Genomic DNA, 11379 nt, shown 5'->3' on the forward strand with positions numbered 1-11379 from the left:
TTTGCTATAAAATTTTGGTATGCAAGAAAATAATATATACAATTGCGGCTTTCAAGCCAGTAGTGAAACTAGGGATACTACAAAGACCATATGCGAATGAACAGAAAAATATTAAAATTTCAAACCATTATAATTATTAGTCGAGTCACAGACTCGCTCCAGCTAGCAGACAGCAGACTTTCTCAATGCGGATATCATACACATCTCTTTTGTTCGAATACAAGGAGGATGGAAGATACATATCGCACACAGCGGAACAATTTCGTTCGGTGGAGGCACTGTGTCGACTTCCATGCCGTCTGGTAGAGTGCTTCTGTATTTTTGCACCACATCATTTCTGCATCTGTACTGGGGTGCAGAGTTGCCATAACGAAATTTGTGTTTTTGATTTGAAAAAACTTTTTATCTTAGAATTTCTTTCAAAAAATCTGTTTTAAATTTGTATTGAATTTATAAAATTTATAATAAATTTATAATAATATCATTGATTGGCATATTTATTATTGGTTAGATGATGTTGATGGTATCCGCGTAAAGCTAGCAAGCATATACACTGTAGTAAAAATATAATGCTTCAATGAGTTTTTTTTTTAAGTTTATTCAGTTACCAGGGCAACAATGCACAACATAATTTTCGGGTACTCACATCAATATAAAGGTTATAATGAATTAAAAGGTAAACTATTCATAAACTAGAGAGATTAATCTGAGTGAATTCGGGGTGAAACCCGTTTCGTTTTATTCAATTCAACAGTAAATAGCAAAACGTATTTCAAACAATAGTAAAATAGGTTTGATCATCAAATCATTCTTGAGCTTGAGCTGGAGCTTGAATAGACTGTACACTTCGTAGTTGCTCTCCGTGATTGACCTGCACCAGCAAAATTATTCTCCGTTTCTTTTTGAGGTTTCGATCGTAGTTGATTCTTTCTATGTTGTGTTTCAGTGCGAGCCATTTTGTTACGGGCGAATTCAGCATTTTCAAATGTTTGAACTTAAATGTTTCCTCAATTGAGTTAATTGCTTCTTTCGCTTTCAACTGTGCAAAAGATAACTATAAATGACTAGACCGCAATGTTTTTCCTAGTACGGACTAAACCGATTTTCTAGTCCGTGTTAGGAAAACGCATCGCGATCTATTCAAATATATGGGAAATTAGAAGCTCTATTTTCAATGCTATTTTAACTTATCAGCTATAGGAAATTTTGTAATTGTATTGCAATAGATCGTAGAGTGTCCAAATTGAAGGGTGCAAAAACATCAGGAAATGTGTGAGCAGTCAAAGTTGGACAATTTATGACAATATATGTATTCCCCATATGTTACCGGTAACGTTATCCTATGTCAAAAGGTCTCGATGGTTTTTTTTTAGATTTTTTTAATTCTTATCAAAAGAAGTTTCAAAGCAAATGAACTTTCACGACAGCAAGAGCGCGCTTCTGAAATTTACATTCTCTGTGTTTCAGTAAGAAAAAGATAAACAGTATTATTTATTCATTCTAACGCTAATCGATAACGCAAACGTTTGTATCAAAATGTAGGACACCACGCTACAAATGAATGTTGACAAGAGATGATTCTCATTTAAACCGGCACAGAGGCAATATGAATAAAGTTGGTAAGAAGAGAAAAAATAATATTAACATCACGTCATAACTATTATTGGAACGATATTTTTTTAAAATCTGTAAATTAGTTATGAAACCCAAAAAATCTGTAATCTGTATTTCCAGATTGTTGGTTTAAAAACCAACCTCATGTGAACCTCATGCACCAAAATTAGTCACATTGTCGAGCAATAGATACGATATTTTTCAAGTTTTGTCCAAATAAAACCGTATTTTTAGAGGGTCTAAAAGAAGAGATCCTCAAATATTGTATCGCAGTAATGTTCGAGTGGTGGGAAACGTTATTTTTATCTGCTCGAATGGTTAATTGGTGTTTTTTTTATGAACTACATATAAATACTACACGAAGCTTCGAAGGAAACTCTATTTCTCAAGCATTGGAATAGGTAAAAAAAATAGGAGGTTGTGTCCAAGATACGACCGCATTGTTGACGTAGAACTACGCTGTTATTTTCTATAAGTCGCTTGTTTATAACTTCGGGTATTATTCTGTAATGCTGTGAAATTTCAGAAATAACTGTTTAGTAGAATAATCACTTTGGTGAAATGGTGGAAATGGCACCTTTGAATATTTGCCTCAGCAGAGATTCATTACTAATACCATAGCACAAATAATTCCCTCCCAATATCTCCCTTCCTTGTTTATATTTATCATTACGGCTGCATAATTTGCACCACCAAACAATCGTGAAGCAAAAAATTAGGCGATTGTTGCATCGTGACAGAACCAATGCACACGGAAGCATATACAAATGGGATTTCAGCGTAGAGAAGATGCACTATTTTTATGTACGATTTATGAAGCACGCACGTATGCACACAAATATCCATATATCGATGGCTTCAAGCAACTAAATATACACACACTTTTCTCCGGTTTGTGCTCTTCTCAACAGAAGACCTTTCTGGTAATACTGCCGGTCTCGATTAGCGTAGCTGTCATCCTTGGAGGAGAAAGTTTTACTACCGTCAAGCGAAACCAATCACAGACAAATTTCAGAACATTTATTTTCTTGGTGAGCCGATGATAGCCTAGCTTGATGATTCCCCACACAATTGTGTAGTTCATAACATTAACGCAATGGCATCGGTTTGATGCAATGAGTGCAATGCCAGAGACATCGGCGAGTGAATAATTTGGTCGCGTCCACAGATCAATCCGAAACGAAGACATGTGATGACGCAAAACAAGGAAAGACAAGCGATATTCATTGGTTTGAATACAGAAGGAGACTGAAAGTTTGCATCAGCGAGATCCACTGTTTATGCTCTAGGCTAATATTACCATTCGTTCTTCTTTTCCTTCGTTCACGGAGACTTCAAATCTTACGATTTCCCCTTCGTTGCTCGTTGATAAGTTTTCTCGTTATTTACGGCACGGGTAGAAAAGTTCACCAATCAGCAGAACGAATGTATGGAAAAATGGAAACGCTTATAGTTTTCATGAATTTTAACCACTTACACACCAGGGGATTGTAATGTATAGCATATCAATCAAATCTTGGGGAATTTTCGATTCGTTTGGTATGTAAATCGACCAAATCCGATCGTGGAAAAATAATTATGAACGTTAACTTTATTTCATAAAAACGTGTTTTCTGATTTGGCACCCTTCATGAAAGACGTAGTTCTACGTCAAAAAACTTTTTAGATAAATCAAAGTTGAACTTAGTAAAAGAAAACGATTTTACAGGATCCAGTTTTCAGTTCCATATTTTTGAGAGCAATCGTTCATTTTTTTTGAAAAAATATTATTGGCAACCCTGCTTACCATTCTTTTCTTATTACGATCATATTTTCATGTCCGTGAAGTCCGTGAGTCCACCTAATTAATCCAGAGCTGCATTTTTTCATCAATAGGTCGTATGAATAAAAACAAAACTCAGCTTTACTTTACTTGAATCACGCATTCGAGCAGTGACATTAAGTATTTACTACGTTTGGTATGAATAAAACTGGCAACTGAGTATGAACTTTTCGAAAATGGAAGTTTACTTGATTTCGTATGAATAAAACAGCATTTATCAAGTATTTACTTTGTTATTATCAAGTATGCTCATGAGCGTACTTTGCTTCTGAAAACTCTTTTGTTTATCTTTTCGATTAATAGAGATGCAATTGCGATGCACATTAAAAATCAGTTATAATATAAAAAATATTCTGCCTATAAAGCTTTATTAATTTAACTTTAATTTAAAAATATATACAAAAAAATATATACACTTTCAGATGATCATGTTCTCTTTGAGTTTCTTGATATTCAGGACAGCAATTTCCTTTTTCAGAACCAACAGCTCCATTTCTTTTTGGTGTCGCTCTTCTTGGTTGGCTTACAATACATCCGTATAATCTTGTTGCTTTTTCAGGAACATAAGTTGCTCCTCACACACTGTTTGTTGTGTTCTGCCACGTGTCTGGAATATAAAAAAAGAATTAAAAAACTATAAAAGTTCTTTGAAGAACAATTTTAGGAGAGAAATGGGAATAAAAATACCATTTTAACTGAATGCGCATGAAAAGTAAAAGTAGAATTAAAATAAAACACATACCGATTTTTGATTTGTTTTTAGTGTTTGACACGCTTGACTGGGCGCCAGAAACTCGTTCTGCAAGCTGTTATAATTATAATCATCAGAAGAATCATGCTCCTCCTTCGGTGGATCCTTCCCCATTGCAATATTTTTGCTTCCTACTGCCAGACCATCTGTAAAAGTTATGTTAAATGATAACATTTCATAAGTTTCAATATAATTGAAATAATAGAATAAGTTTTACTTACACGGAACGCTGATGATGCTGGGATTGTCAACACCCCCCAGCAGTCCATAAAACTTTTCTTTCGGTTGGTTGAGCACAATTTTAACGTTCCCTGTTTTTTTGGTATCCGTTTTTTCTTTAACAGCGGTCTTCATGTTATTGATTTTCTTCAATATTTGGTCGCCAGAGAACTCCAATCCACATCGGATGAACAACTGCTGTCGCATCGCCACCAACGCTATTTTTTTCTTCTCCCGCACAGGTGGTGTTTGCGGTTTGGAAAGTAAAATTTTTCCTACTTCCTCCAGTACATCCACAAACACAGCATACATTTGTTCCTGATTAGATTGATTCTTCCTCTTTCTTCCGCTACCGCTGCTGATTGATTTTTCGGCAGATCCTTCGACTGTAAATTTATGATTGGAAACTAATATTTTTAAGCAACAATTAAAAAACTCATCTTACCATCATCTACCAGAACAATCTCTCCGAGTACCTCGATGTTTTCGTGGCCAAAATCATTGTTATAGATTTTTTTTTTCAATGAAAGGATCACAACACGGGCGAGAAAAGAGACGTTTTGAAACCAAACAAAAACAATCAGTTGACAGATGTTTGACAAAGTAAGAACTATGTTCGAATTCGAACATACGTCAAAATGAAATTAGTAAAGTAAACTTTTAATCATACGGATTCAAGTAAGTACTAGGAAAGTTTACTTTACTTGGAAACGGGCAGAATAAGTAAATACTTTTTTTTATTCATACGGCCTAATGTCACTGACAACTGACGAGGCACGTTAGTCACTTCCTACTGACAAAAATCTCGGTCAAATGGTGACTGACAGAGTACGATGCAACAATTTGCCTGTTACTGAGCTTTGTCAATACGCTTTGACCGATCAAGTAGGCGGTAAAATTGTCCATAATGAATTGATGATTGTCGCAGATTGCATTTTATTTTCATCGAGCAAAGCTTCGATTTTCATTCCGGTTGTTGTTTCTTGTATTTACTGAAGTAAATACTATGTCGAACACGCGATAACTTGTGAGCGATTGCAAACCATTTAAGCAACGGAATATATAATTGACCAAAGCTTGAACTATCTCTACATGCTGAAATGATGAAGAAATTTCTCTTTTCGTTGAAATTTCTATCCGATATCGAAATTCACGTATTTGAAAGTCCGTTTAGACTCATATATCCTTTGTTCTCCTCGAAGTTTTAGCATTTTATATATGAATGGTATTCAGGTAGCAACGTTGACAAATGCATCCTGGTAGACGTGTAAACTTCCATTACATCAGGTGACATGGTATTTCTTATCTTGAAGATCATAGTGCGCTGACTTGCAACATGCTTTGATGGTCAAAACACTCTGACAAACTATTTAGCATCAAAGAGTGAGGAATTTGTTTTGTCGGTTTATGTTTTGTTGCACGTCGTTTGGTGGTAATGTTGCAATGGTCATCATAGTAGCCTAAATATATGCAGTGACTGTGACAAATTGCAGCTCTGAATTAAACACGTCAGTACCACCGAGCTAGCCGATACGGCTATATTGAATGTTCAGTTAATTTTTGACAACTGTTTTTCTTACACGTGTTTTGGTTCATCTTCGATTTTTGCCTGTTGCAAAAATGGATCAAAGAATATGTATCAAATTTTGTGTGAAAAACAAAATTAAGAGAGCGAACACATTCCGAATTTTGATTGTGACATCTGGTGAACCTACCTTGGAGCCAAACAACATTTATCGGAGTTCGAGAAAATGTTCTCGGAGAATACGTGTTAATTCTGAGAGTGAATTTGAAAACTGCTCAAATTAGTGTTTTTTTGCGCCCCTCACTCAGTGAAATCATTCATTTATCGCACCTTGAATAATGTTGTTTGTTTGTTTCTCGCCGGTTATAATTTTGTGGCCCTGCGTTAGCAACGAGGATGGATGCCACCTTTAATTATTTATTTATTTTGTTATAATTTTTTTTTGTTTCGTTGATCTGAAATGCGGTATAATGGTGCTGGTTGATCAAATACATAAAAGCCTGTGATAAATGTGTCAACAGATGAAATGACCGCGACGATAGTTGTGATGGCTATAGTACGAAAAAGATGAAAAAAACGTTTACGCTGGCATTAACATGAGGAAACATATTGCCACGTATGGCTAGCATGTGTATTGTTCTCGCGAGGGCAAGGTTGAATGATAAATCAACCATATTCTGTTGATTCTACGAAATACACAAACCACAAAGTACAAAAGCAAAGAAATTTCTCCATCGGGTTCATTTAGAGAAGCGTCAAAAGTCTTTGGTAAGGCCAGGGGACCTTCAAGAACAACGCTATGTTCTATGTTTGGTGGGATCAGAGGGTTTGATTTACTCAAACCTGGCTAAATCGCTAATACTGATCACTACCGACAACCATTGTGAATTTGAATCGAGCTTTGGGTGAAAAAACGACCAGAGTACAAAAAAAGCATCCTTTTCCTTCAGACCAGACCTGGCTCTTTCCGACTGCCATCTATTTGCATCGACGAGGACACGCACTTGCTGAGCAACGCTTTAATTCATACGAAAATGTGGGAAAATGACTTGATGAATGATTTTCTCCTAAAGAGAAACAGTTCTTTTGGCGTGGCACCCACAAATTGGTAGAGATGGGGAAATGTATAAGAAAATACTTCAGATAAAGTAGAGTCTTTCATGTTAATGCAATAAACATGGGTTTTCTTCAAAAAATGTGGTTACACATTTGCACATTTGGAAGACATAACAAATCAAAAGAGTCATCAAATAAAAGAAAAAAAAACGTCATCATTCCAACAGCGAGAAAACAAAAGTGAACGACCACTTGTTCGTGCAGTCGTGCGCGACTCCACGCGAAATTGTTTGGTGTATTTCAGATAAACTTCGAAAAGATCACGTTTCGAGGAGCTAAATTAATGTCTGCTAGTTTTCCGTTCACTCGTCCTGGATCCTCCTGGGGGGAAAATGCACGCGCACTGTCGGAAACGTGAAGACCGTTTTGGTGAATTCTATCCCCCCGCACAGCAAATTCTCTGGGCACCGAAGAGTGCGGGGGTGGGCGGACTTTTGGGTGGAAATTTCATTAGGATGTTGTTATGAGGATACAAAAGCGGTACGATAAGAGCTATTATGTGCTTTCGGTTCTCTCATCCTAGGGGAGAAAGAGTTTGTTATTAAATCAACCAGTTGATTATTTTTGTACACAGCGGGGACAGTGCAGGGCGATGATAATCTATACGGCAATTAATATGTTATCGCTTGTACACTTAATCTAATTCGTGATTCGATACTGAAACGGGTTAATTTCAATCTTTTTTTTTTTTTCAATTTATCAACCATTTCAGCAAGAGCAAAACCATAGGCTACAGAAGGAAAAGGCCGAACAGCTGAATTATCTGACCAGTCAACTACTGCTGCTGGAGTCCCGGATAATGCGCAAGCAGAAGCAGGTGTCCGGTGTGCTCTACCAGCGGGAACTCACCATCTATCGGCAGCAGAAAATCATCGAGACGCTTTCCAGCCGATTGATCGACCACGGGATCATCGATGTGGTCATGGATCCGTCCCTGGGCCTGAACAACAATAACAACAACAGCAACGATTTCGACTCGCTGAATGACTCCGACTCGGCAGTTGTACTCGAGGACGTAGATTCGGACTGCAATAGCTCGATTTACTTCGGCGGTGGAGGAAGTTTAAAATCACGATGTGGAGGAGCTAAGGTTAACAACGATGTGACAATCGTGAGGTCGATTTCGGACGCGATCGAAACGACCAATCTGAAGTATAACAACACCAGGCGGTCGAACTGTTTCCTGAGACGACCCGAAGTGCTGGAAACGGTCTACAGCGTGGAAGAGGATCCGGAGCCTCAGAGTGCCGGTGCAAATAGTGGTTCCGCGGGTAACGGTCAGACGGCAGATGCAGTAAGTGAGAAACGAGACAAGTTCAAGAATCGGACTGAAAAATGCATTTCGTCGGATCAGTCAGATGATCCGAAGGAAAATCAAAGTACAACTACGACAAAGTTCACCAGTACAACCATGACGACGGTAATCATTACGAAGACTAGTTGCGACGGGGACGAAACACCACCGGGGGGAGGGGGCGGCTGCAAGGCAGGAGCCGTGACGAACTACAACCGTGTCATGTCCAACCACCGGTCGGTGACCAAACCGAAGGATGTCAAATACAAACGCATCAACAAGGCTAAATCTAAGAGTCTGGAGGAGCTGAGAGGCAGGCTGAGGCATTGGGTCGAACGGGGAAGCTGCAATATGAACGTAAATCTGGACGGAAGCTTGGCTCATCTGGATCAATGCCAAATGCAGCTGCAGCAATCTCAGCAAAATTTAGCGCAGAGCTATGCGTGACCTGAGCCAAAGCCCCACATCAGGGGAAGCATTTAATAACTATTTATTTTAGGATCGTTTTCTTTTTTTCTATTATGCGCTAGCACTATCTCTACCTTTGTACCTTTGGTGTAGCCACCAGAGGATTGTGATTTACAATTGGAACTTAAAGTGGCACCCGGCCCCAAAAACCTAAACGGAAGCAGCTATTATATTATATTAGGTGTCAAATGCTGAATATTCGCTTGGAAAATGTATGAAACGTGACATTTTTAACGTTATTTATTCCCATTGTAATTGTGAAGCAAACCTACGTGGAATTAATCAAACAGGAAACAATCAAATTTTGTACAATTGAAGACTATCAGAGAATCTAACCGATTCAGAAAAAAATGCTACAAGGAATCGGAATGAGGCAGATTGGAGCATAACAACATAAACATTGCTCTGGGAGAGCAATTGTTCACAGTGCTAACTAACAACAAAAACAGTAGCTTTTGTACTATGCACCGAGTTAAGACTATACACGTAAACATTTTTTTCCTACGAATCATATACAGTACAGCTGCTTTCTAGAACGCAGTTCATGTGATCTTACTTCCCAAAGCGTGTTTCAGAGTGTGAAAGCTATTTTTTACAAAATCAATAACATTTGTGAGGGGTCAAAACTAAAAGTGAAGCAGAAATATTAAATCTTTCGGGTAGAGGTAAATCAGCAGTGAGGGAAGTATAGCTAGTAAGTTGGCAATGAGTGGAATGGCAGCAGCAAAATTGTACATACATTCAATTCAGAAGAGTAATTGAAAAATAAGTCCGCGGTCCTCAATCATGAGAGGAAAAGATTATGAAATTGAATTAAAAACTAGTTTCTAAGGCAAACAACAAATTAGCGCAAGCAGTTCTATTGCAAGTTAGTGACAGCCACGGGCGCAGCAAAACAAACCATTCGATGTATAAGAACAAGTTTTGAATGCTTATCAAATAAAACGGAAAGTTCTCCACGGAGAACAATGTACAGAATTGGTGCCCCGGGGGCAGTCAGTGCACAGTTTGCTAGAAATTATGAGAAATTCCCCTTGATAACGGAAACTGCACTTTGCACTCGGTTTGATTTACTCGTTCGAGTTTGGAGCGACAGGATCGAGGCGAGAATGATGAAGAAAGACCAAGCCAACAATGGTAACGGGTGAGTAATCTGTTTTTTTAACTCATTTTAACTCACTGGTCATTTAAGCAACTTTGCATACTTGAAATATTCCAAAAATAATTGGACCACTTTTTGAAAAGGGGCCAAAATTTTTTTAATTTTTTTTAAAATTTCTATCTCAAAAACTATAAGACTTACAAAATTTAGATCAAAGAAGAAATTGTTCAAATTTTCATATATTCAAAAAAATATTTAAAAATTTATTGTTTTTTTGCCTGATGACTATTGAAAAACTAATGTTTCTAGCTAATGGGAATGTAAAGTGGAACCTTAGTAGTAGCTTTTCAAAGGAATAAAAAGTTAGAAAAACTCTTTTCCTATAGAAGTGCCCTTCTTTCGATGTTTAGATGAATTGTTGGTTATAATATGAGCTGTTCAGATGATTTGTTTTATAATTAAAAAAAACTTTTTCGAGAAGAATGAATTTTATTTTTTTATACTTTTCTCCAGCGTAATTTTAAAAAAAGTTATTTTTAATGAAAATTTCAACAATTTCCTATATTTCTTTGGCCACTATATTTGGTCTTTGGACACAATTTTGAAACTTGTAACAGTTTAAGGAAGAAAATTTGGCCCTAGATTTAACAAAAAGATTTTAAGTATGGAAAGATGCTTTAATGGCCAATGTTTTTACACCCACAAAATTTCATTGCAATCTAAGATGGTGTTTCCAACCATTTCCTCATTTATTAAAACACACTTTCGGTGAATATCATAACTAGAAAATTTATTCAACATCATATAAAATCTGTACATATAATGCTATAGAATAACTATACATATTATTTTCTGGCTTTTCCTAACAATGTGAAAATTTGTGGAGTTTCCTTCGATTTCGAATATCTTTTAGCAGCTATTTGTTCATCATTAATAGGTACAAAACAATGAAATTTCTGGGTTCCTGAAATTGTATTTGCGTTGTTAAATATTTTTTCGAGTGTCTCCGACATTTTTTTATATTCTTCAGTCGTTATGTAACTGAAATTTAGTTTAGTTATTCCTTTATCTGCTTGTTGTTCTGCCCATTCGTAGAGCTTTCGTGGAGTTTTAATAGTATTTCTGTATTCTTGAGCAAGACTTGCTCTCTTTGCCATTCGTTTAAGTGTTCCACCAATAGCATCACAAGGTCCTTTCTCATGCGATGTCGCGAAAAAATGCCATTCAGCTTCTAAATTATACTCTGACTTAAACCTACACAGACTGGCAATTTTTTTTTTGTTTTTATAATGACCAGTTGCTCCATCTTAATAAATGTAATTTTTGTGAAATCAATAAACTGTTTCATAAATCCTATTAATCTTGAAATGAACAACTGAACTGCTATTGAATCGTGGGCTAGTACCTCTGATATAATAATGAAACTAATATTTTCTAATTTTGTACTACATACTTCTGTAGTATACTT

The 11379-nt window shown here is 36.7% G+C and overlaps 1 protein-coding gene across 2 annotated transcripts in view; it reads left to right on the forward strand.

Moving 5' to 3' along the window:
- The window catches only part of LOC129775715 (uncharacterized), a 269934-nt gene extending 260147 nt beyond the window's left edge, over positions 1-9787 (forward strand). For both annotated transcript variants that reach the window (XM_055780752.1, XM_055780753.1), the window contains exon 7: positions 7760-9787. In XM_055780752.1, the coding sequence (XP_055636727.1) occupies positions 7760-8788 (1029 nt within the window). In that variant the 3' untranslated portion in view covers positions 8789-9787. The remainder of the gene's footprint in view (positions 1-7759) is intronic.
- Positions 9788-11379: the final 1592 nt, after the last annotated feature.

This window comes from Toxorhynchites rutilus, chromosome 3 (genome assembly GCF_029784135.1).
Source record: "Toxorhynchites rutilus septentrionalis strain SRP chromosome 3, ASM2978413v1, whole genome shotgun sequence".
Taxonomy (NCBI): Eukaryota; Metazoa; Arthropoda; class Insecta; order Diptera; family Culicidae; genus Toxorhynchites; species Toxorhynchites rutilus.